The sequence below is a fragment of the Microcaecilia unicolor genome, chromosome 11 (genome assembly GCF_901765095.1).
Source record: "Microcaecilia unicolor chromosome 11, aMicUni1.1, whole genome shotgun sequence".
Classification (NCBI taxonomy): domain Eukaryota; kingdom Metazoa; phylum Chordata; class Amphibia; order Gymnophiona; family Siphonopidae; genus Microcaecilia; species Microcaecilia unicolor.
The window spans coordinates 40,837,728-40,865,144 of NC_044041.1; the positions used below are offsets into that span (position 1 = coordinate 40,837,728).

Consider the following 27,417-nt stretch of genomic DNA (forward strand, 5'->3'; position numbering starts at 1 on the left):
TGCCATATTTAAAATATGTATAGTATGTTTGTTTTTAAGGCACTGGAGAAGATTGCGCCACACTGAGGGGCAGATGCACAAAAGTCCCTGCAAAAATTCCATTGCATTAAGATCCTTGGTAAAAGTTACCAAGTTGGAAGTAGCGAGCCAAGCTCAAACAAAATTGCATGCAAATGACCTGCTCACGATTATAGAAAGCACCTTGGTAGGTAAAGCGCTAGCACATGCATAGAGCAGCCACCTGCTAAGCAGCACATGTGTAGGGCATGTGCATGCCCAGAACAGTGTGCGCTATGGATACACATTCACCGCATTTCATACACACGACTACAAATGTTCACTGGGTCTATCAACTGGCTGGCAAACATCCCCTATACCCTGCCTCGAAAAATCTGGCAAGGACAAATGGGAGCAGGAAATAGAAGCAAGAAAAACAACTTCAACAGCATTTCAGAACAGCATGTGCTATGGATGCACCTCTTCAGCGTTTCACTGCTAGACATGGTTTTTATACACGTGGCTTTTATGTGCGTGTAAGAAAACTGTGTGTAGCTTTTTTTCTTGAGATGCTGTGTAGTTTAAACTGGACAGATGAATACAAGTTCATTTGGAAGTCAGGGCTGTGATTGTTAGCTGTTAAGAAAAGGGGAATGCTCCATTTCATTAAAACTTGAAAATGAATCCCAAAATAACCTCTGGTAACAATAATCAACAATCTGCCATGAACCAGGGTATAGTAAGGAGAGAGCAAATGAGAGAACAAACACTCCAGAATTCTATCTACTGCTATAAAAATATTTTTAGAATAAATGGAGAAATCTCAGAGTAAAAACTCACCCAAACTGGACTACATCAAGTGATTTATGCCCCAGAGGGGTGGATAAGCTTCTCAATCATAGAATATCTCCACTGTATTTTCTTTTTATTTCTTATGAGCAGTAACCCTCATGTGCTCTAATATAACCCATGTACCGTGCTGTGCTTAAAATATCTGGATATGTTCTCTCACTCTGTCCGGTGTCTTGCACCTAAACAAGCACTACTTGTCTCATGTGAAAAATATCGTTCTTACATATTATTTTATCAGCCACTATAATATGCTATCAGTCACTATCACATACTACGTATCCATAGCGCTGTATAATGAGACAATACTTCGCTTGTGAGTCAATGGTCCACCTCTATTTCACCTTACAACTTGCAATAACCACTTTACATGGTCTGCAGTATTTTAACGCAGCTTTTTCTGTTCCCAAACAGCGACGTGCTCTCTGTGCAAGCTGTCCAATTCTCATTAGGCGTTCCCATGCTCTGTTGTGTAATATCCTTTTAATTTTCTGTTTGTAATTTTTGCCGCCATCAACCTCCTCAAGTTCAAGGCTGCAGAGTTTCGTTTTCACTTCATCAGGAACTTCAAAGGTGATTTAAAAAAAAAAATTTTTAAACAGCTGAAAAAAGTGCCTCCTTCAGAGAAGGGAGCACCGGTGCCAAGCGATTGGCCAGAATCTTGGCAAATAACTTGGCCTTCACATTTAACAGAGAAATAGACTGATAAGAAGCAGGTTGATTGGGTTCCTTCCCTGGTTTCAAAAGCACAACTATTTGTGCGAGTTGTAATGAATCAGGCATGCTGCCATCTAGTTCAAACTGTGATCACAAAGATTTCAAAGTAGGTACAATCGATGATCCTAAAATCTTATAGAACTCCGCCCGGAATCTGTTGAGTTCTAGTGCTTTATAAAGGACACTCTGTTGAATGGCCAAAGACACCTCCTTCACAGTAATAGGGGCATTCAACTTATTTTTAGAACCATTTGAGAGCACAGGAAGAAACAAACTCTCCAAATAAACATCTTCGGCTAGGTCCACCTCTAAAGGGCATGCATAAAATTGTTGAAAAACCGTTGCCACCTCCTGAAATGTTTGCACCAACACTCCGCCCCCCACTTTCCACCTGCAAGATGGTCCATGGCCCCCTAGACTGATGAATCAACTTAGTCAAAAGTTTTCCATGGAGGGTACAATTGGTATCTATATTATTTCATAGATTAAAAGATACTTGGGTGGCCAAGAGGGTACTTCGTTGTTGTGGGTAGGGTGTTCTCCATAAAGAGTGTGAGCTGTAATAAGCTGTCTCAAGTCGTAAAATCTCCTTATCTCTGGCCTTCTGTTTAAAACTAGTATAACAAATGTTCCTAACGAAGATGACTAACAAAAACAAAAAAATAAAAAAATATATACCAAAAACGTCAAAATTTAAAATTAATCATAAAATATGTATTTAAAAGATAAGTCCATCAAAATCAAAAATTACATAAAAAAGACGATACTTTGGATGTAACAATGAAGAATCAACTTTATTAGCCAAATTGTAGCAGGGAGAAGGGGACTCGACACAGCTGTGTTTCGGCCGAACTGGCCTGCGTCAGGAGTCTTCTCTGCCGTCTGTTGATTATTAATTCTATCCAAATGTAAAAACAATATGTGTGTCTTACCAATAAACTGAAGCTATAGCGCTCAATAGTACAATTGAGCACTATAGCTTCAGTTTATTGGTAAGACACACATATTGTTTTTACATTTGGATAGAATTAATAATCAACAGATGGCAGAGAAGACTCCTGACGCAGGCCAGTACGGCCGAAACACAGCTGTGTCAAGTCCCCTTCTCCCTGCTACAATTTGGCTACTAAAGTTGATTCTTCATTTTTACATCCAAAGTGTCGTCTTTTTTGTGTAATTTTTGATTTTGATGGACTTATCTTTTAAATACATATTTTATGATTAGTTTTAAATTTTGACGTTTTTGATATATATTTTTTTATTTTAATGTTTTTGTTTTTGTTAGTCATCTTCGCTGTTCTGTTTCTTGTTCTTTTTAAAACTAGTATAAGCCAGAATCTCCCCATGAAGCACTGCTTTAGCAGTGTCCCAGATGAGCACGGGAGTATGCACATGTTCTGCATTATGAAATTGATACCCAGACCATTTGCACAATAGATATTCCCGGAATTGTGTACCTGTCTAGGACAAGGCATTGGGATTTGGCTATAAATAATTTTGAATAAATAAATAAAAATAAATATTTATTTCCCTTTCAAGCAGGAGCATGAAGCCTAATTTGCATCACTGTTTGAAACGCAGATTTTACTTTGTGCCTTGAACTACTAGTTTTCTGTTAATTTTTTTAGGACTAGAAGGGCCAGTGGGAAATATTCCTTGGAAACACTACTACAGAAATTAGTGGTCTTTAGTATGAGTAGTGCTCAAAATGATAATAGTAACGCTCTTCTTTAGAAAGTTTCAGTTGATGAAAAGCCAGGATTGGACTGTGGGAACCTCAGATTCACACACAATTGTTAGGCTTATGTTTTGGACAGGAGAGATGGTAGACCCATCAATAGTACTAGAAGGGATCATTTCTCCTTCCAAATAGAAAATTAAAATATCCCTATAAATTCTAGTATTTCATTTCTGATATAAAATGGACTTGCGTTGTTTTTCTTACAAAATGTTATATATGAGCAATGTTTTTAAACCTATTGATTTTGTTTGCATTTTCTTAGAGAAAGAGTGGTGCCACAGTACCTTCATTTATAAACCGAATACCAACCAATGAGACTCCTCCAACATTAATCCGCACCAATAAATTCACTTCTGGCTTCCAGAACATTGTTGATGTTTATGGAATTGGAAACTACAAAGAGGTTAATCCAGGTTTGTGTTTGGCTCTGCAAACTTTGTTGAACTCTTCACATTTGATAATTGTAAGAGCTGATAGAGGAGAAGGTGTTCCTTCTGCTAACATAATAATAAAGATCTGCTTTTGTCTGTTGTACAACAGAAAATTACCTTTCCATAGTGTCCCACAGATCAATCCAGAGACTTGTGGGTTGTGTCCCTCTACCAGCAGGTGGAGATAGAAAGAACCTCCGAGGTTTGCTATATGTGGTCCTGTGCAGCCAAGTAATCCTCAGTATTCTCTCTATCTAGCAGGTGGAGGGACATCCCTGTGCAGCTCTGGTTTGATCTGGCTACTGGTGTCCTTTGGGCCTAGTTTAGCACAGTCAGGGGTTGAGTGGCTGTTTGTAGCTTCTGGTGTACACCTGGTGGTGCCAGGTCCCTCCCGGTCTCCCCCTACCTTTCCTCCGTCGCCCGGAGCTGTGGGCCTGATCGGGTGTTGCCTTTCTCTCCTGAGTAAAAAAAAAAAAAAAAAAGGTATTTGTCTCTTTAATCATACGGAGGAGCTAGATGGGCTGCTGAGTCTGTTTGAGAGGAGGCATTTGTGGAGCATGTCAGTGCCTTCTGAGGCGGCTAAGCACTGCTCCCGGTGTGGGGGCCAGAGAGCAGCTTCGGGGGAGTGTGAGTCGTGCCACCCTCAGCCCACAGTGGGTGTTCAGCGCGACCGGGGGGGGGGGGGGGGTCCCCTCAGGCGTCCGGTGAGTCAGAAGTGCAGGGGATAGTTTCGGCGGTTTCCTCGGAGCAGTTAGTGCAGCGCGTGTCAGCGGGTGCCATTTTTTCCTCTCAGGCGTGACCAGCTCCACACGTGGCGGTTGACACACAGGAGGCATAGCGCACTTCTGTGGCACAGGCTCCGATGGAGGAAAGCAATTTAGAGGGAGCAGGGGAATCCCTTTCAGTTCCTTTTTCCCAGGATTTTGTTTTATTATTGCACAATGTCTGTCTTCTGAAGAAGTCAGGAGCTTCTCTTCAGGCAGCCCCGTCTCTTCCTTAGCAAACTTCGGTTGCCGCAGCCTCTCAGTCTTTCCTGCCAAAACGTCCCTGGGTGGAGATTTTGGATCCCGAGGAGCTATCGGTTTTGTCTCCGGGCTCTTCCTCAGAATCATTGGATTTGGCAGATGAGGTCACCCTGCCTTCTGAGGAGGGGGGATAACTTGACGGCTGCCATGTAAAAAACATTAACGTGGGAGCACTAAGGTCTCTTTTGTTATTGACTGGCTAACCAGCTTATGCAGTGGTAATGTCAGAGCGCTAGCTGAATCCACGCCCCCTCAAAAAAAACCAAACAAACCATGCTTAGTGCACACAACTGGTAAAACTAACATAGAATGTTTTAGCGCATCCTGCTTTAGGCTATTTTTTCTGCGTTAGCACTTAACACAACTTAGTAAAAGGGCCCCCTATTGGGTAATTTTCTAAAGGTCAACTAAATTCTATATAGGCCATTATGCATGTTTATTGCCATTATAGAACACTAACAAGTCTGCATTTTAGTGCCTGTCTTTAGTCACGAGCACTCACATGTAAGTATTCATGCCTAACTGTTAGTTATGCACACAAGTGATAGTATTCTGTAACCTTAGTGTGTCTGACCCACCCATGCACTTCCTATATCCATACCCTCCTTGCAGTTACGCACTATAGAATTTGCACGCTAAGATGATAGAATACTGATTAAGTGTAGTTAACAAAAATTAGTGCCAGTCAGCGCCAGTTAACACCAATTACTGGTTGTTAGGGCCAGTTAGCACTAATTTGTAAATTAAGTTGCATGCATAACTGTAGGTATTCTATAATCTGCATGCGCAGTTTTGCATGCTAAGTGTAAAATTGTTCACGCAAGATTCTAGAATGAGGGGGGTTTGTGTCTTAATTCTTATGAATGGCAGAGCAGGCTTCTTCCTGCTCTGATTAATCGTGGATGTAGTGGGACTGTATTCAACCTCAAAAACAATCACCCTACTTATTTCTATGTGGAGTGGAGGACTAGCCTAATGGTTAGTGCAGTGGCCTGAGAACCAGGGGAACTGTGTTCAGTTCCCACTGCAGCTCCTAGTGACCCTCGGCAAGTCACTTAACTCTCCTTTAACTCTCCATTGCCCCAGGTACAAAATAAGTACCTGTATATAATATGTAAACTACTTTGATTGTAATCACAGAAGGCAGTATGTCAAATCCCATTCCCTTTCTTGCTTAGGAGTGGAGAAGTAGCCTAGTGCTTAGTGCAGCAGACTTTGATCCTGGGGAACTGGGTTCGATTCCCACTGCAGCTCCTTGTGACTGTGGGCAAGTCACTTAACCTTCCATTGCCCCAGGTACAAAATAAGTACCTGTATTTATTTATTTATTTGTTGCATTTGTATCCCTCATTTTCCCACCTATTTGCAGGCTCAATGTGGCTTACAATTTTCCGTCATGACTTATGCCATTTCAGAATACAGATACAATTGGTAATACATATAGAACATAGATGATATAATGAACAGTCAGGTAACACATATTTAACATGGATTACATACAATTGATATCACATATTGAACATGGATTACATAATAAAATTAGACAATACGATATAGGGAGAAAATAATCCAAATATTAAATAATGATGAATTACGGTTCCAATTATGAGTCATTATGTTATGTCATGTTAAAGAGATATGTCTTCAGTGCCTTACGGAAGTTAATTAGGTTGTGAATTATTTTCAGGTCAAGTGGTAGAGCGTTCCACATTTGCGAACTCAAGTATGAACTCAAGTATGAAAAGCTGGATGCATGTATTAATCTATATTTTAGACCTTTACAACTGGGAAAGTGAAGATTTAGGAATGTGCGTGCTGATCTTTTAGCATTCCTGGGTGGCAGGTCAATAAGGTCTAACATGTAGGTCGGGACATCACCGTGAATTATTTTATGCACCAGAGTGCATATTTTGAAAGTTATACGTTCTTTCAGAGGAAACCAGTGTAAGTTTTCTCTTAGGGGCTTAGCACTTTCGTATTTTGTTTTTCCAAATATAAGTCTATATGTAAACCGCTTTGAATGTAGTTGCAAAAAATACCACAGAAAGGCGGTATATTATTTCCCCCTTTCCCTATATTCTTTCTGATATACAATTTCCTGACCCTGTTCACCCTACTGGTTGTGTAGCATGGTTCTAGAATCTTTCTAGTGTCTTTTTTTTTTCTCCATGAACAAATGAACAAGCAGGATCACAGCAGCCACATTGATGGTTGACATCACTACCTGATGGAGCCGAGTCAGTCCCTTGACCTAAAGCTCACTATCCAGAGTATAAAATAAAATATCCATCACTGACATGCATGGGGGTATTTGCTGTCTAGATGTATTACATTTATTTATTTACTTATTTCAGGTAATTTATACCCCGCCTTTTGCCGCAGTTTTGCAGCCCCAAAGCGGCTTACAATGAACTAATAAATACAGTTACAGTTACATTTCAATAGAGCGGGAGAACAGGATAAGAAGGGAAAGGAAAAGGTAAGGGAGACAAAGATGGGCAGCAGAAGACCAGGTAGGCCAAGGGGGATGATGGAAATCCAGTCTGACACGAACAGGTCCAGCAAGGTGAATGAAGCACTGAAGAAACAGCAGCTGCATGCAGAGGCAGGACGAAGCCGGAGGTAGGCATCCTCTGCGATGGAGTCAGCGGCGCAGGAATCAAGATGGCAGACCAAATGGTCGTCCTCCGCAGCCCCAACCGTCGGAGCCCTCCGAGCCAGAGACCTCCTCCACTGCACCTCCATCAGACCGGCCGATGAGGCCCGCAGCGGGCAGAAGAGTTGATACTGGAGTCGCTTGACGATTTCAGCAGGGATCAGCTGGGAGGAAGCAGAGCCGGTGAGAAATAAATAAAAAATTTAATTTGTACCCCGCGCTTTCCCACTCATGGCAGTTTCAATGTGGCTTAGGTACTTATTTGTACCTGTGGCAATGGAGGGCTAAGTGACTTGCCTAGAGTCACAAGGAGCTGTCTGTGCCTGCAGTGGGAATCGAACCCAGTTCCCCAGGACCAAAGTCCACCACTCTAACCACTAGGCCAAACCATCTTCATTGAGCCCATATGTCACCAAGGGCCAGAAAATCTAGAAGTCGTAAGCTCTGGGAATTTCTAGAGCAAGAAGGATCTGCAGTAAGCCTGACAAAAACGAAAGATGACCATTTGATGGCCAGGTCAGTCAAACATAAAACAGCCTGCTTAGATCCTATAAAGAAGGGACTGAAAAAGTGTTCTCGCTGACTGTGTAAACAAATAGTACAGGATAAATCCACAAAGATCTCGAAAATCAAAGCAGGAAAAACTCCCCATGTGTTCTACCCATTGACAAATATGCCTGTCCTGCAGTGTCAAGCAACTGTACTCCTTAGAGTGGCTTCGTAGTTCCGAACACTCCTCTCATCTGCTGAAACTGCACAGTAAAGGGGCTTCCCTAGACATGCTTCTACCTTGGCATGGGGATTGGTGCAGTCATAGGGCTCCTCCTCGACACGCTTCATCTTTTAAGTAAAAGTCTCCACTCCCAACAAATCTTCATGGAGATTTCCAGACATCCCGTAGAGGAGTTTCACCTCTGGCACAAAGGTAGCACAGAACATCTGCCTCAGTTAGGCACTACAAGGAAACCCCTAGGAGTTCACCTTTGATGCCAAAGGCTTCACTTCCAGTGCAGAAATTCTGATAACTTCCCAAAACAGTCTACAGGTTTTGATAGCTCCTCTTGATCAGACTCCCCACAGCCCAGAGTCAGAACTTACTCTGATAGATGCTCCTCCCCTTCCCCAGACATAGTACTCCCACTAAGAGCATTGGAGTAAAGCCTTAAAGGGATACTCTCAGATTCCTGGTGTAAGCCCTAGAAAATCTAGGGCAAAGATGCATTACCTACATAGTCCAAGAGAAAAGACAGTGATTAAAACACCTGTCACCTCACTATCTCTTATTTGTCACCTCACTATCTCTTATTTGTCACCTCACTATCTCTTATCACTCTAAAGAGCGACATGTGTAGGGAGAGAGAATCTTCTCAACCACATCCAGTTTTTACAGAACTCTTCTCAGGGAAAAAGGTGACTAAAGTAGCAGATCCAAATGATGAGTGGCTGATTTTTCATGTCATGGGTCCATAAGCAATTTGAAAAAGCATACTGCTGTCATGGAGCTGGGTATGACATTTGAGGCTGGCTTAAAGGCTGGAAAAAAAAAAGTCTTTAAAGTACTTTTTTTTTGGTGGGAGGGGGTTAGTGACCACTGGGTGAGTCAGGGGAGGTCATCCCTGATTCTCTCCGGTGGTCATCTGGGCAGTTCGGGCACCTTTTTGAGACTTGGACCTAAAAAAAGGGTCCAAAAAAAGCAACCTAAATTCTCGCTAAGGCTGCCCTTCTTTTTTCCATTATGGCCTGAAGCCGGCCATCTGTTAACCACTCCCATGCCCACCCCTGTCCCGCCTTCGCTACTGTGCCGACGCCCCTGTGAACTTTGTTCGTCTCCACGACGGACTGCAGTTGAAAGCGCCCAAAATCGGCTTTCGATTATACCAATTTGGGAGCCCTCAGGAAATGGGCACCCATCTCCCGAAGATGGGCGCCCTTCTCCTTTCGAAAATAAGCCTGAATGTCTTTAATCAAAGGCCACTGCACTACAAGTCAGTCCTTAGTGACAGACAACATTGCTGTTGCTCTGTTTTCCTCTTTGAAAAGATCAAAATACTGAGCTTACAGGAGGCCCTAATATCAGTACAGAAGATATCAGCAGTATCCATATTCCTATCCTCAATCTTGTTCTCAAAGGCCTATTCAACAACATCAGCAAAGACAGAGGAACAAGAACAGAAAGCCTCATAAATCCATAAATCAATTGCAAACTAAAGTAGACTTTATTTTTGACTACGCAACAATTTCAGATTATCCAGTAGGTTAAGTCATTTTGGGCCTGATATTCAGCGTTATTTAACTGGCCAGGAACGGATCCTGACTGGTTAAATAGCGCTGAGCCGGCTAAGTGCCAGTATTAAGTACAAGATAGCTGGTTATGTCCGCTGAATATTAGCGCATAGCCAACTATCCGCAAATATTCAAGCCCCTGGCCAGCTAAGTTTAGTGGATAAATCATCCTATCTGTGCCCACTATTAACTGGCCAGCGCTGAATATTCACATAGCCAGTTAAATAATGCCAGTCACTGGAACAGTCCGGCAATGAATATCAGGGGTCAGCACCACTGGCGGCAGCTAAGCACACTGCCTGTTGCCGGCTGAATATTGGGGGTTTGTAAACAATTGAAGTCCATAACTACAGACAAATGGATTATCAAGATAATAGAGGAGGGTTACAGGCTATGTGTGACTTCTGTACCTGAAGTTTGAAGACCATCCAATTGTTCCCCACCAGTAGACCAGTGAAAACTCCTGACAAGCCATTGCCATAGAACTAGTCCTGCAGACTGAACTGGGACTGACTTTTATTCCAAGAATTTCCTTATTCCAAAGAAAACAGATGAAATACAGCCTATATTAGACCTCAGAGATCTAACCAAGTTTGTGATGAAAAAAAAATTCAGGATGAATAATTGGCCTCTATTTTTACTCTTCTGTAACAGGACAATTAGTTGGTGTCTTAAGACCTCAAAGATGCCTATGTGCACAACCAGATACATCTGGAGCACTGCAAGGTTTTGTGTTTTAAATTGCTGCGGCAAACTGCCAATACAAAGTTCTTCCTTTTGGACTTTTATCAATCCCACAGATGTTCACCAACGGTGTAGCAGCTGTTGCAGCTCATTTGTTTCACAAAGGAGTGTACATATGTCTACACCTGGTTGATTGGCTTATAGCCAGAAGTACACCAGACGAGGCTTCCAGTGCTATTTGGTTGACCATGCTGACCCTGATGCTCTTGGACTTATATTCAACGTGGAAAAATCAACACACTATCCCTGTATTTATAGGAGCGAAGATTCATACTCTGTTGACCACTGCCTTTTTACTATCTGACAGGGCATAAGTCATTTTCAAACTACTGAATGTGGCAAAGTCCATGCACCAGATACTGCAAGACATATGCTGAGAATATTGGGTCACATGGTGACAACAGTTGAGGCGGTCCTTTTTTGCCCATTTGCAAAGCGAGGAGTTCCAGAGAAACCAACATTCTCAGCCTTTCTCATACAGGATTCAAATGACCAGAAAATCTGCGGAGAGCCCTTAAGTTGTGGCCACCTCGCACCTGTTGAGCAAGCTGAAAGATATGGTAACACCATATGATTTTTAGACGATTGTTCAGAGCTTGGTACTGACAAATGAAACGGGCACTAGCAAGGTTTTTCTCCGAGGCTGACCTGATGTCTCACCCAACCAGTTCCAGTGTCCCCCCTTCGTTCGTGTTCCAGGGTCGTCGTCCCCCTCCCGTTCCTCCGAGTTCCATGGTCGTCCCCCTGTTTTTGGTGTTTTTTTTAGTTTTAGTACAGGTGGTGCATACCCCCTCCTCCCCTCTCGTCCCCTCCTCCGAATTCCAGAGCCCCTTCCCCCCTCAGTTCCAGACCCCCCTCCCTCCGAATTCAACCCCCCCTCCGAGTTCCAGACCCACTCCCTCCATCTGAATTCCAGACCCCTCCTCCGAGTTCCAGAGCCCTCCCTTCCACTCTCTGAGTTCCACCTCCCAGCCTCCCTCCCTTCGATTTGCAGACCCCCCCTCCCTCTCTCTGCGTTCCAGATCCCACCTCCCTGCCTTCCTCCCTCCAATTTCCAGACCCCCCTCCCTCCGATTTCTAGACCCCCCCTGGGAGTTCCTGACCTCTGGACCCCCCTGCCGCGACCCTCTTTAGCCCCCCTTCCCGCCGTCGCGTACCTGTGCTGGCGGGGGACCCCAACCCCTGCCAGCCGAAGTCCTGTTCTCGGCCGCGCAGCATGGAGCCGTGGACGAAATATGTGATTAAGTTTGAATCAGTTTGTGTTCGTGCGTCCGACGTCAGATGCACGCACACAAACAGATTCCAACTTGATCACGTCATTCGTCCACACCGCGAATCACGGCATAATGGGTCCAGTGATGTCAGCTGGGGCTTCGGAGCCCAGCGAAGAAAGTTACGGACACAGGCAGGCAGGCTTGTAGAACGTTGGTGGTGAGAATTATATATATAAATTGTAACTCTTTATTTCTGGAAATATCATCATCCCAAATCCAAGCTCTGCAGGTCATCCAAAATGCAGCTGCACGACTAATCACTGGAATCTCAAGGGTGGAACACATTACTCCAACATTAAAAAAATTACACTGGCTTCCTGTGGCATACAGATTTCAATTGAAGACCTTGGTTCTGACTCATCAATGTATATTTGGGTATGTTCCAGCCTCCTTTTAAAATACCCTACAAACCGAAATGAGCACTAAGACCTGAGACGTCCCATCAGCTCTGTATAACCCCCACAAAATCATACAATTACGTAGAGACAAAACCTGCGAGCCTTTTCCATTGCTGCCCCATCCATGTGTAATGCTCTATCTGGAAACCTGAGATCATGTGAAGACATTCAGATATTCAGACGGTTGCTAAAAACACTTCTGTTTGTCAAAGCCTTTTTGACTACATAAAAACTTATCGGATTGACTATTACAGGATTTTTTTCCCCGCTATCTTTTCGCTTTGCATTTTGTTTGTCTGCTGTATGCTAAGACCGGGTTAATGGTCTCGCTTTAGCTTAATATACCTAGTGACTGTTATACGTTCAAGAAGCTGCTAATATGCTTGTCGATCGTTATATATTCAAGACTACTGTATGTATGTGGATATTGTGATGGATATAAGTGTAGTAAGTAAATAAATATCTGAGGAAGACTGCATCACACAACAGACCTGGCAATTTTCATTCATACAATCTGAATAACAAAGTTATCATAGCTAAAAAGAGAACTCTGTTGATGTGGATTGCAGTTGGCATTTCTTTCTGCCACACTTTAGGAAAGTACCCTACAGGTCACCACAGCATTGATAGCACATTTGCACTTTGTGTCAAGAGGTCATCTGCAAGGCAGTGGCTTGGTCCTCCACAGGGCCGCCAAGAGACAAGGCCGGGACTGGGGCAAACACCCCCAGCCCCCCCCCCCAGGCCCGCCCCGCTTACATATCCTGCTCCTGTCACTGTGCATGGCAAAATTCCCCAGGGCCTGGTGCTAACATGACTTTCCTGTTTCTGTGCACTGCCGCGCCACAGAGCAGAGTCCTTCGTTCCTGCCATGTCCAAAGAATCTGTTTGGACGCAGCAGGAAGGAAGTACTGTGCTGTGTGGTGCTGCCACCCACAGGAACAGGAAAACAATGCCAGCACCAGGCAGGCCCCCCTTAGATGCTGAGCCCTGGGGAATTTGCCCCCCCCCCCCCCCCCCCCCCCCCCCCCCCCCAGCGGCCCTAGTCCTCCATATATACTTTCACAAAGCATTATTGTCTAGACATGACATCTTCAATGGACACTGTTTTTGGAAGGACAATACTGCACCCCTTGCACAGCTAGTGTTTCAACTGTATTCCACCTCCAAAATGAATCTGGGTTGCAAAAAAAAGTAAGTAAAAGTTAAGAGTTTGAAAGAGAATTCAGAGTTCTTTCTTTCTTTACTGCTGGTAGTGTATGTATTGCAACCCTAAGCTTGTCTGGCTGTTTGTGATCCTGCTTGTCTATGGAGAAAGGGAAGTTACACATCTGTAATAGAGGTTCTCTGTGGACAGCAGGATCCAACAGCCACACCATCCACATTATCCAACACACCCTGCCCATGTAGTGAGGTACTCGGAGGAGGTTTCTGAGCTTTGGAACAAATGATCGGTTTTGCTCCATCAGGTGATGACATCATCCACATTTTATCTATTAGATTCTGCTGCTCACAGAGAACACCTGCTATAGGTGTGCAACTTCGCTATTTTTCCTCAAAAATAGTTTTTGATTCTACTCTTTCTTGATCTGGATTGTACCCTCTGTTTTTATTTTGTCTCGTCCAAGCTTATACTCATTGCTTATTTATGGGATGATTGAACACACATTGGTGGTGTAGAACAGCAAAATGGCACCCTAATTTACTTAGATCCCAGAGGGTGGGAATGTATAAGCAGCTTGAACGAAGCAAACATTTTATCTTGGAACTGGAGTGCAAATGGAAATAACAGTGGGAAGTTTCATTGCATGTGTTTATTCTACATGCTTGGCAAATTCTTACGAGTTAAAGCTCCTACCTAGACAACAAAGAAATACTCATTTTTTAAAAAGAGTATCTTAAATAAGATACTACTAATTTGGAGGCTTCATAATGGTGAATAATGGAATTTTGTCTCTGGCAGCACCCTACACTATTATCACCTTCCCCTTCCTCTTTGCTGTTATGTTTGGTGATTGTGGACATGGCCTTCTGATGACTCTGTTTGCCTTGTGGATGGTGCTGTATGAAAAGAGTCCGACACTCCAGCGAACACGAGATGAGGTAAATCAAACTCATGAAAACATATAATTCATGCATTTGGGGGGGGGGGGATAGTTTTAAAAAGTAGTAAATTTGAAATTACAAAGTAGTAAATGTTAAAACAAATCGGAGAAAATATTTCTTCACTCAGTGTGTAATTAAACTCTTGAATTCGTTGCCTGAGAATGTGGTAAAAGCAGTTATGTTAGCAGGGTTTAAAAAAGGTTTGGATAACTTCCTAAAAGAAAAGTTCATAAGCCATTATTAAGATGGACGGGGAAAATCCACTACTTATTTCTAGGATAAGCAGCAAAAAATGTATTATAGTTCTGGGATCTTGCCAGGTACTTGTAACCTGGATTGGCCAAGGAATGGGATGCTGGGCTTGATTGACCTTCAGTCTGTCCCAGTATGTCAACGCTTATGTTCTTATGTGCATATGTGACATAGCCTTGTTAGAAAATTCTAACTAGTGTAAAAGTAGATGTGTTGACATGATGGTTCATGCTTTACTAGCAGGTGTGTACAGCAGAGAGTTTGCAAGTATGCGTGTAGATGATAAAATAAGCTAATTTATGTGTAAAATTAAATAATATAGGTGTGGTTAGATACATCTGCACTTAAGCAGGTGTAAATGGCCACACCTGCAATATAGATGTGATTTATGCTGCTTACGGTAGTAGTATTAATTTTTTAACATTACATTTTTATTGAAAAACCAAGGAATTTGAACATAATGCATCCAGTACAAATTATCATATGAAAACCTTCAAGACACACAAAGTACATTTGTAATGGTAACAAAAGTTCTATCCAAGGTACTAAATACCCCATCCCCCAACTAAGCACCCCTCTAACCACCCCCTCCCCAATCCCATCCCCTCAGAACTTTTAAGAATTCTGGGTTAAAGTAACAGAATGAGTCCAAAGATCAGGAGTCGGGTCATGCTGGCCCAATCTCTTATCCGTGAGTTGTTCCATCTCTTCAATCAATGATAATTTCAAAATCTAATCAAATTCAGTAGGTCCCACTGACTGTTTCCAATGACTTGCAATAACACTTTTAGCAGCTGTCAAACACATTCCCTTAAGATGGTGCTGCCACTTACGATAGTATTTTATAAAGACACATAGGTAGCTATCAGGCTTATTTTCGAAAGTGATCGCTGGCGATCTTCCGACATAAATTGGAGGATGGCCGGTGATCTCTCAAAAGCGGCGAAATCGGTATAATCGAAAGCGGCTTTTTTGACACCATCACCGCTTTCCCGTCGCCGCACCGGCGAAAGTTCAAGGGGGCGTGTTGGCAGTATTTTGCCGGGTTTACTTGGTCCTTTTATTTTCACGACCAAGCCTCAAAAAGGTGCCCCAACTGACCAGATGACCACCGGAGGGAATGGGGGATGACCTCCCCTAGTCCCCCAGTGGTCACCAACCCCCTCCCACACAAAAAAAAATAAAAACCTTTTTTTACCAGCCTGTAGGCCAGCCTGAAATGTCATACCCAGCTCCCTGACAGCAGTATGCAAGTCCCTGGAGCATGTTTTAATGGGTGCAGTGCACTTTAGGCAGGCAGACCCAGGTCCATCCCCCCCCTACCTGTTACACTTGTGGTGCTAAGTGTTGAGCCCTCCACCCCCCTCCCCCAAAATCCACTGTACCCACATGTAGGTGGCCCCCTTCACCCATAAGGGCTGTGGTAATGGTGTAGAGTTGTGGGGAGTGGGTTTGGGGGGGATTTGGGGGGCTCAGCACCCAAGGTAAGAGAGCTATGCACCTGGGAGCTATTTGTGTATTTTTTAAACATTTTTAGAAGTGCCCCCTAGGGTGCCCGGTTGATGTCCTGGCATGTGATGGGGACCAGTGCACTACAAATGCTGGGTCCTCCCCTGACCAAATGCCTTGGATTTCGCCGGGTTTGAGACGGCCGGCATTTTTTCCCATTATCGCTGAAAAACAAAACCAGCGATCTCAAACCCGGTGAACTCTGGCATTTGGCCGGGCTAAACTGTATTATCGAAAAAAAAGATGGCCGGCCATCTTTTTCGATAATACGGTTCCGGCCAGCTGTTGCGCTGCCGCCAAAATAGATCGCCAGCGATGTTCGATTATGCCCCTCCACGTGTTTTTATAAAATAGCTCCTAAGTAGGTTCCTATTTGCCCTTTTAAACCAGGCAACCCCTTATAAAGTTACCCTCTTAATGTGGTGAAGGAGAATCTTTCCTTGATTAAACATTTGGTGGTGAAACAATGCAGACTAACCCCTCTAATATGATGGGCATCAGATATCCTTGTTTGTTTGATCTTTAATAGTGAACATACATCACTTGCTGTTCAGATAATCAACATACTTTTAGGATGATAATCATTTTTAAAATTAAAGGTTGAAATGTGAGGGAGCATAGTACTGTATATCCACAGTGTCGATAACTTTGAAATTAGTCATTTTATTCCAGTTACTCATTTATAACTTGCCTGTCCTTTCCATGTTAAGCAAGGTACAGCAAACATACCTAATAAAAGCCAATAAACATGTAACAAAACATCACCACTCTCAAAAAGCTACTTAAAGCAAATAAGTGTTTGTTTACCTGCCAACAAAAAACTAAAAGCTCCTGCTTTAGCCTTGTCCATAGGGAGAAAGAGGAAGTTTTGAAGGTGTTTCATAGGTTATCTTCTTTTCAGGGACTTCAGCTGCATAAATGTTTTGGTTTTTGCTTTCCCTTTTCTTTTTCTCCCCAGTGGCCCTGCCACCCTTTCTCACTCAGATTGCATGCTGGTAGATTCTCATTGGCTGGAAGAATGCCAGTCATCCTCGAGCCTTCAGTGTTTCACCTCCACGATGCTCTTACCCTGACTGACCCTGCATAGCTTTGTGTTTTAGCATTTCCCATGTACTAGGGAATATTTATCTTTCCTTATATTGAGGTGATGTTGAAATTCCTCTTCCTTATGGTATTTTTTTTTAGAGTCTGTATTTCAATCTTCACAGATTGTGAAGACCTTTTTCGAAGGTCGATACATTATTTTGCTGATGGGACTGTTCTCTGTGTACACTGGCTTCATCTATAATGACTGCTTTTCGAAGTCGTTGAATATATTTGGCTCTCGTTGGAGCGTGTCAGCGATGTTCAATCGTAGCAATTGGAAGTAAGTGTTAACATTTAGATTACTACCTGGGACTCTCCAGAAATTGTTGTTTGAACGTGCATCACAGAGGCTGCATTTTGCACAGCAACACGGCCATCGTATTTCTGATACTGGCATCTCTCAGGGCCTGTTTAGTTCATTCTCTGAATAGCCTTGCCAGGGCCAGAGAACATTTGAAAATGATACTTAGATGTGATTCTGATAGAATGGATATAAATATTTTAAGAAATCATTTTAGCACTACATAACCTTGGCTAGTGTTATAGTTTAGTTGACTTGTAAGTTGGCTAGGTGCTTTAAATTAACATTTACAAATAAAGGCTAAATATGAAAACCATTTGTAGCCAAGTAAGAGAAGATAGAAATTAACTTGACAGAAGATATCAGTTCTTTACAATTTGGACCTAAAACATGAAGATGGATCATAATTTACTGTCTTGAGGATAAAGTCCCATGGCTTTACCTGGAATGAGCACAGTTCAGCAGAATTCATACTTGTCATGCAGGGATATGATAATTGAAGGCCCTGTGGTATGTTTCCCTTTGGCTGCTGGCAAGCACATCCTATAAGACATATGCTTAAGGAGTATGTGATTTAGAGTTCTTTGCATATAAGAACCGTAATCACTAAAACAGAACATAAGGACAGATGTACACTGGTAAATTTTCAGAGTTTATTGAGCAGCACCATTATTTATCACTGGGAAAGTAGCTTAAAGGCAGAATAGTACTACTACTACTACTACTTAACATTTCTAGAGCGCTACTAGGGTTACGCAGCGCTGTACAGTTTAACAAAAAGGACAGTCCCTGCTCAAAAGAGCTTACAATCTAATGGGCGAAGTGTCAAGTGGGAGCAGTCTAGATTTCCTGAATAGAGGTATGGTGGTTAGGTGCCGAAGGCAACATTGAAGAGGTGGGCTTTGAGCAAGGCTTTGAAGATGGGCAGGGAGGGGGCCTGGCGTATGGGCTCAGGGAGTTTATTCCAGGCATGGGGTGAGGCGAGGCAGAAAGGGCGGAGCCTGGAGTTGGCGGTGGTGGAGAAGGGTACTGAGAGGAGGGATTTGTCAAGAGAGCGGAGGTTACGGGTAGGAACGTAAGGGGAGATGAGGGTAGAGAGGTAAGGAGGGGCTGCAGATCGAGTGCATTTGTAGGTTAATAGGAGAAGCTTGAACTGTATGCGGTACCTGATCGGAAGCCAGTGAAGTGACTTGAGGAGAGGGGTGATATGAGTATATCGGTCCAGGCGGAAGATAAGACGTGCAGCAGAGTTCTGAACGGACTGAAGGGGGGATAGATGACAAAGTGGGAGGCCAGTGAGGAGTAGGTTGCAGTAGTCAAGGCGAGAGGTAATGAGAGAGTGGATGAGAGTTCGGGTGGTGTGCTCAGAGAGGAAAGGGCGAATTTTGCTAATAGGTTGTATTCTCATTTTTTTTTAAGCACTAGAACAAACCAGAGAAAAATTAATAATGTGTATACTATTGTACAGTGCTGCCAGAGCTGTCGCAGATCTGTTTTATCTATATAATGGTCTATTTGCAGTACAATATAGAATGAATGTTTTATTTAAGTCCTTATGCCATTTTAAGATGATTTATTTTATGTAGTGTTTTAAGATGGTGTGAATGCACCTTAATTATTTTGAGGGGAAAAGTGCGTTTTAAAGAAAATAGATGATTTCTTTATCTCACTTCAGCGACGAGTTTGTACAACAAAATCGCTTCCTCAGTTTGGATCCCAATGTTACAGGTGTACTGAATGGAGTTTATCCTTTTGGCATAGATCCGGTGAGTGCTGGTATAGAAACAAATTAATTTTTTCCCTTTTAGATCATCTTTCTGTAATCCTCGTCTCTTCCTATCATTGGATCTAGCTTATATTGTCAAACTTTATGTGCAGTTAATGGCATTTGCACATTAAAGCAACATCCCAATGTCATTTTAAAAAAAAAAATCCCTTTTCCTTTCATCCTTGCCAAAATAGCAATGATGCTAATCTGTTCTGAGTGTTTATGTACTGCCTTTTCAATGTAAATGTTCTGATTGCATGGGATTTTTCTTATACAAAAAAGGTAATAGTAGTATCTGAATATTTCCTGTTTCTGTTTACTGAAAATCAGTTTTGGGTTGCAAATGCTGTTACTAGAAGAATAAATATCACGGCACACAGGAGTGGATGTTCTTAAAACATGAGGACACAGCAGCAATAAAAACTACCATTGCTTTATAAAACATCTGCAAACTGTTCATTTTAAAAAGTGCCATTGGTGATGGTTGGGGAGAACAGCCTGGAGTGGAACAGCGGCACTGTGAACACAGATCAAGTACCAGACTTATAGGTTTGAGAGTGTAGTGGGCACTTCTAAGCCTATAATTCTGGTTCTTCATCTGTGATCACAGTGCCGCTTTTCCACTCCAGTTGAGCAGTTTGAATTGCCTGAGGGGTTTTGCACATATAATTAATTCCATTCAGTTTCTGCTGTGTTTGTGAATCATTCTTGTAGCATTTATGCTTATGCTGATATTGCAACCTTATTATCAGGAAGTACATTATGACAGTCACAAAATTTGCTGCAATAAGCTGCAATTTAGGATTTTTAAAACGAATAACTTTCTGTCCCATGTTTTTGCTTCTGTTACTAAAACATTTCCTACTCTTTGAATAAAAGTGTGTGCTGGCAGAAATGGGTGAATCTCCACCTTAGACCCTTCCCATCAATCACCCATTGCAGGTGACAAATTGGGCAGCTTCCAACTAGATGTAGAGGGGGGGGGGTCAAGTTTGCTTCCTTCTCTCCTCTTCCCCCATGAAAATATAGAAAGTAATAGTTGAGTAGCTTGAAAAAGGAAGATTTTACAAAAGCAGCTTTTGTAAGAAGCATTTATGCCAATATTTTGTGTATCTGTGTGGCACACATTTCAGTAAGCACCAAGTTAAAATGACTGGATGATTGCCTTCTGTTTTTTCCCTCCACTTCTAGATTTGGAACTTGGCAAATAATCGTCTCAGCTTTTTAAACTCTTTCAAAATGAAAATGTCAGTCATTCTTGGAGTCACTCACATGGCATTTGGAATTATTTTGGGGCTTTTCAACCACCTGTAAGTATGGGGGTTAATGCAGAACTGAGAGCCCTTGGCATTTGTAGGGTTTTGAAGGATATATATTGCCACTACACCAGCAGTACACTAGGATGAAAGATTTTGCTTCTTTTGTGGTAACAGTTCCTTGATTTCTTGGCTTCCATCTGCCATATTGAGGGGAGAGAATAGGGGAGTGAGATGCAAGATCTGAAAGCAGTTTTTTTTTTTTTTTTACTGGCTTTCCATTAATCCATGCTCCATACAGCTTGAGAATCTCCAAGTGAGCTGTCTAGATGAGGAAGCCTGACCTGTACAAGCATGTTCTTAGTCCTCACGATTGGATCCAAGCCAGCTCATAACAATGTATATGTTTATCCTATTGGGAAAACACTTTAAATATTTGCATTGTTTAAAATAATATTGTCTTATGAATTTTCTAAAGGTAAGGTCCAGTAACATTGATTTCTTAACACCTTGATTAACTTTTCATTTTACTAATGTTTTTTTGTTTTGTTTTTTATTTCTGTGTCTCGTTGCGCTAGTATTTTATAACCAGAAGTAAAACTGATAGGATGCTGAAATGTTTTGTGCATCCAGAGCGTAATTCAAAAGGTCTTTTAATGAAGTTTTGGGATGTTCTTAGATTGCAAAATCTGAGAAGATCATGCCAATCAAATCTGATCAGTTTCTTTGACTAAACCTCTAGAAGATTCAGTCCATGCACATGATGTGATTTATCTGGATTTCAGCAAAACATTGATACTGTCCACACAGGAGGCAAATAAATAAACCTATATATCCCGGGGGTAGGCTTGAAGTTAATGGACTGGATGAGAAAGTGGTTGAGCAACAGACCACACAGAGTAATGGCAAAGAGAGTTCACTCTGAAAGAAGGGAGAGGGGGACAATAAGGGGTGCTTTTGATACCTGTTGTGGGATCAGCTTATGTGAGAGACTCGGGCAGAGTTGAAAGGAAAAGTTTGTCATTTTGTGAATGTCATTGAAATCTGCACTGTCCCCTGGGGAATAAATAGAACAAGATCAAAAAGAGCTTGAAAAGTGATTAAGTGCTTGGCAGTTATGATTCAATGCAAAAATGTCCAGTCTTGTGCATTTTGGGTGCAGAAATCTGAGGGGGCAGTATACGATGCAAGCAAGATATTGATGTGCACTAGCCAGGGGACAGACAATAAGGATAGTGAAAAAAATTTGATAATGCAGAGGCCAGAACCTGAAGGGTGCTAGGTTGCATCTGGAGAGGCATATCCAGAATAAAAAGGAGGTGATAATGTCGAGACTTTGTGTTCATACTTGAAGCTGTATCTCCGAAAGGATAGGTTGTATGTAGTCCAGAGAGAGGCTGCCACAAATAGTACAGGGTTTTCACCAAAAGCCATATGAAAAGAGACTCGTGGACCTAAATATGTAAACTTAGAAGTAAGGAAAGAGTGGGCTATGATAAACATTTGGATACCTCAAAGATCTAACAGTGGAGGAATGGCCTAGTAGTTAGAACACTGGTCTTGCAATCCAGAGGTGGCTGGTTCAAATCCCGCTGCTGCTCCTTGTGATCTTGGGCAAGTCACTTAACCCTCCATTGCCTCAGGTACAAACTTAGATTGTGAGCCCTCCTGGGACAGAGAAATATCCAGTGTACCTGAATGTAACTCACCTTGAGCTACTACTGAAAATGTGTGAGCAAAACCCAGATAAATAAATAAGATAGATAAAAGATGCAAACCTTTGCCAGAAAAATAAATTCTTTAGAATAGGTATGCCCGCTACCTTCATTGTATGCACATTTCTGTCATGCATATTCATTAGGGATATCCTGAAGATCTGGCCTTTGTGGCCCTTGAAGACTGAACTTGGACAAGCCTGTTCTAGAACAAGACCCGGATACATGGAATAGCCCCCCAGGGGAGGTCATGGGCATAAAATCAGTGACAGAATTCAGGAAAGCTTGAGCACAGAATATCCTTAATTGTGAATAAATGAGGGCTAAAGCCAGAGATCAACTGGGATTTGTGGCACAGAACCAGGAATTACATTGACCAGACTAGACGGACCTTATCTACTTCTACCATGTTTTCTTAAGACTTGTGGTTTTGTTTTGTATTTAGACACTTCAAGAATAAAATGAACATCTACTTAGTGTTTCTTCCGGAGCTGACCTTCCTGCTGGCTATGTTCGGATACCTGGTCTTCATGATTTTCTATAAATGGATGGCCTTTTCTGTAGAAAACTCCAGATCAGCTCCTAGTATCCTGATCCACTTCATTAACATGTTTCTCTCCCCCAAAGAAATAAGTGAAACACCTCTTTATAAAGGACAGGTTGGTAATAGCATTATCCAAGAGAAACCGACAGAATTACATTCACTTGAATAGCATTGGCTATGAGGAACCAGTCAGCTTTAATGATAACACTAGACAAAGCAAAATAGTCAAATTAAGTTGCATATAAAAATTGTGAAGATGTGAGTAAGGCACCTTGTACCTAATGGTATTACTGAGTAGGAAGCCGCTAAATTATGTGTGTTTTTGTAGAATTGTAAAACCCTTCCCTTTTTGTTTGCCTTCTTGACAGCATGTGTTCCAGTTGTTTTTGCTGGTCCTCATTTTTCTGTCTGTGCCTGTGCTGTTTTTTGGAAAACCGCTGTATCTTTATTGGCTCAACCGTGGCAGCCAAAACATTGGATTCCGCAACAGGGTATGTACTGAAATTTTAACATGGGCAAGCGCCATCATTCTTGGGTGACTGCTTCATTTATTTGACGTCCCTATCTAAAGTATTTTACAAAACCATCAATTCTGGGTGGTAGACAGTAGTGTAAGAGAATACAGTGGTGGGAAGAGTAAGGGTAAGAACCAGTTCCAGTCCACAAGTCTCCTTCAATGCCTGATTTGACAGAGGAAGATCCAGAAAACTGCTACTTCCAAGGTCCTTACTCTTTCTTTTCATCTCCCAGCAGCATGGTTTTCCTGCTAAGAGAATACTGGAGAGCTGTAGACTAGATGGGTACCCATACAGAGTATTGACATCTATCTAGTTGTTCTCTGTTGCCATCTGCTGGTAGCGGAACAAACCCATGCATCTGGATTGGGCTGATGGGACAGAAAGAAAAGTGAAATTTTAGTGTGCTCTTGAAAATAGACAGGGAGAGGTTTGTGTGTGTGTGTTTTTTTGTTGTTGTTTGTTTTGTGGGGTTGAGGTGTGAGAACACAACAATTAACAGAATTTTTGTTTTTGTATAGAAAGGTTACACTTTGGTTCGGAGAGGGAGTGAAGAAGAGATTTCTCTGCTGGGATCCCATGATTTAGAGGCGGAAGTCCGTGCAGAACATGAGGAACACAGGAAGAAGACAAAAGAACAGGTGAGAAGACTCTGTCGTTAGAATACAAGGAAATACCAGCAGCACAGGATTAATTGCAGGGGTTGATGTAAATTGACGGTGGCACTGTTCCCTCTAAGTTTAGGGGAGCCCATCACCCATGCTCCTACCATCAGGTAGAGGGTTGGCAGGTCCCTTGGGAGTCATGCAGAACCTGGTAAGATATGGATGGCGGACTCACACACTCTCAAGTACATGTTGACTGGGGGGAGGGGGGGAGGACACTGGCAAGGCACAGGAGGTAGTTAAGGCCAATGCAAGGGTATAGGTACCCTAGGTAAATCCTCAGCCTTGTGCTTCCTCAATTTCAGGCACCTAGGCCCCCACTTTAGAATGAAAGTACATAAGAGTGAACAAAGAACAAGAAGTAACTAATCTAATGCTTCCTCATTCTCTATTCTTTTTAGTTTGATTTTGGAGATGTCTTTATTCATCAGACTATCCACAGCATTGAGTATTGCCTGGGGTGTATCTCAAATACGGCTTCATACCTGCGACTCTGGGCACTGAGTCTTGCTCATGCACGTAAGACTTTCTGAATTTTAACAGATGTCATTAATATTGTCCTCTGTAGAAGCTCAAGATGAGTTACATTTAGGCATAGTAACTATTTTCCTGTCCTTGAAGGGCTTCTAAATTAAGTTTGTACCTGAGGCAATAGAGGGTTAAATGACTTGTCCAAGATCAGTGGGATTTGTACCTGGCTTCCCTGGTTCTCAGCCCCCTGCTCTAAGTCCTAGCCACTACACTCCTTTTTCTGAATTCCCAGAGCAGCATTAATACCATAGAATTGTGGAAAGAACTAGAAGGAGCCCAAGAAGTGAACTCTACCATTTCTTCCATCAAGGCAGGATCTATTGCCTCCTCCCGCCCTCAAGTTATATTAGACAGAATTCCACAGAAGCTAAGTGGCAACTGCTAAAGATTTTACAGCTTTTATGTTTCTTGTGGCAAATATAGTTTTTTTTTTCTGTGAGGGGGAAGATGTTCTTTAGTATGTTAAGGGAAGAGGAGAACTACTGGGATCGCATTTTGTATCTTGGTCTTGTTTGAACAGTAAGCAGTGCAGCTGAGACTGGGTTTCTAGTCTTTCTGTCTTTTCTCTTTTAGCTCCTGTTAATATCCCTCAAATGTTTTGGCCAAGGACTTGGCATTTGTATAGTCTGAGAAGGAAGAAGTGGGAGACAGAAGGAGCATTCTGGTCATTTTTTTAGCTCCCAATTACACACACATCATTATTTAATGCGATTGCTTTAGAAGAAGTGGGTTGATGTAGTTCTCTCTCCTTGCACTAAGCCCGATCCTTATACTTGGGAAAGAAGGCACTGCCACTTTTAAAGAGATACTAAATGTTCTAAATTTAAAGTCTTTTTCTTTTTAAATACTGTAAATTTAAAGAGATAGTAAGTGGGACTAGACTCCAAAAAAATTCCCAAAGAAATTAAGAGGCAGAATATTACAAGTGTTGGTCAAGTTGCTCCCAGTCAAAGCCATGAACCCGTTTCATCTGGTCTCTCTATACTGGATGGAATGTACTGATATTTGCTGCAGAACAAGCACTTTTAAGAAGACAATTTCTTTACTGAGGGGTTTTACAAGCAAACAGATTGTATTGTGCTGTGCAGTGAAGTACATGTCTGTATGGATAAGAGTGAAATATGGGCATGATGGCAGACTCAGAACTTTAAATCTTACACAGTGGTGGACTAGAGCTCCAGGCAGCTTTTTTATAGATTGTCGATAGTGCACAGATTTTTTTTTTCTGTTTCCCATTTACTCCTCTGTGCTTCCAGTCCTGGGTGTTGGGGCACAACAATTCTAGTATCCCAAGGATCCTTTTCTAAAATTATTATATCCTGTCATTTTCTTTTTTTTTTTCTGTAGAAGAAGCCCTGATTTAAACAACAAGACAGTTGCACAGCATGTGTAATGACAACTAAACAAGCCATATTTTAAAATGAGATGAAGTTTATAGAGCCATTTTATCAATGTTGACTCTCTCTTCTTTTCTAGAGCTCTCAGAAGTTTTATGGGAAATGGTCTTGAGAATTGGTCTTCGTGTGGACACAACATATGGGATCATGTTGCTGATTCCAGTTCTGAGTTTATTTTTTGTTTTAACCGTTTTCATTCTTTTGGTGATGGAAGGACTTTCTGCTTTCCTACACGCACTCCGACTGCACTGGTAAATGGGGTTTTTAAGTAGTACTTTTATCCAGGCTCTAGAAGCCTCTTAATTTATTTTCTTATAATTTCCTCCTAACAGTGCTGATGAAATCTGTAGATGGTTGATTGAAGACTTGTAATTAGTGTGTTCTTGATTCTTGATAATATTCAGATGTTATATCTACAATTTGCAGAAAGAACTTTAAATAGTAAATTTTTGCTTTACATTAAATTATAGGAGGTTTATTTTCTTTTCTTAATATGAAGATGATTGCATAAGAATGCCTGCACATTTTAGAGAAAATCTAACATGAGCAGACTCAGGTTTTCATAGGTGTTCTTTGGTGGCATCCACATGACTACTTTAGTATCTGCATCAAATGAGTGCTATTGAGTGCTGCAGAAAAAGAGAGAGGCAATATTGTTGGGGTTTTCTTTTCCATTTTTAGTTTTTATTAGAAACGTTTGCAGAAAACAGAGCAATACATAGATGAGAACAAAGAACAATCGCACATGAAAATACCAACAAAAGTCATACCATCAATCTTTGGCATAAGGCAAAAGAACAACTTAGCACAGCACAAGATGCTCAAACTCTATCCCCCCTCCCCACCAAAAGGAATGCAACAAGATTATACAACTGTCTGCAAGCTAAACACATCATCAAGAAACAATGTCACTGACCCCCAGAACCCTCTTTCTACACAAGAAACGGCAGGTAGATCTCTATGATCTCCCTTAATAATTCAAACACCATGGTCCAATAGCTGCGGGCTAGTGGACAGGTCCACCATATATGGAGAAGTGTCCCTCTGACCCCGCAGCCACGCCAGCAGAGATCTGAGATGGTGGGGTAAATAGCATGTCAACGATCCAGAGTAAGGTACCATATATACAACATTTTATACCCATTTTCCACCATATTACTTGCTACTAATACCTTTAATAACCGTTTAAAGATCTGCTCCCACTCTTGCATAGTATAACCAGTCCCAAGAGCAGTCTCCCAATATGTAAATATTTAATTGGAGGGGCCTCCTGCTGAACCAGAGCTCTATAGAAGCAAGAAATGCAGCCCCGGCCACTACTGCCGTTCATTGCCTTTCTCCGCTTTTTGTTATGGAAGAAATCAGGTATTTGGCAAAAGTGGAAAGCATCTTGCTGGTCAACCCCTATTCTTCTTCTAGCTCTGAAAAAGGCAGCAGCACCCCATCCTCCACTAAATGTCCCAATGTGTCAACCCCTTGGCTGCCCACCCACAGAACATAGGATTGCTATGTCCCAGAAGAAATCCCTCTGCCACCACAATAGGGGTGGCCTGAAAGTATGCTCGCCCCAGAAAGAAGCGCCTCCTGGTCCATAACCAGACTCCCATTGTCAAGGCCAAATAGGGATTTCACCACCTAATCAAGGCACATATGTCTG

General features: G+C 42.1%; 1 protein-coding gene across 2 annotated transcripts in view; it reads left to right on the plus strand.

The window, feature by feature from the left end:
• The window catches only part of ATP6V0A2 (ATPase H+ transporting V0 subunit a2), an 83,448-nt gene that overhangs the window by 42,459 nt on the left and 13,572 nt on the right, over positions 1-27,417 (plus strand). Inside the window, exons 10-19 of one of the 2 annotated variants that reach the window (XM_030217665.1) lie at positions 3,567-3,717; positions 14,079-14,218; positions 17,191-17,348; positions 19,045-19,135; positions 20,329-20,447; positions 22,554-22,767; positions 23,021-23,143; positions 23,689-23,808; positions 24,234-24,351; positions 25,840-26,011. In XM_030217665.1, coding sequence (XP_030073525.1) covers positions 3,567-3,717; positions 14,079-14,218; positions 17,191-17,348; positions 19,045-19,135; positions 20,329-20,447; positions 22,554-22,767; positions 23,021-23,143; positions 23,689-23,808; positions 24,234-24,351; positions 25,840-26,011 — 1,406 coding nt within the window. Of the gene's footprint in view, positions 1-3,566; positions 3,718-14,078; positions 14,219-17,190; positions 17,349-19,044; positions 19,136-20,328; positions 20,448-22,553; positions 22,768-23,020; positions 23,144-23,688; positions 23,809-24,233; positions 24,352-25,839; positions 26,012-27,417 lie in introns of those variants that run through there. The other variant, XR_003943730.1, reaches the window with a different exon arrangement.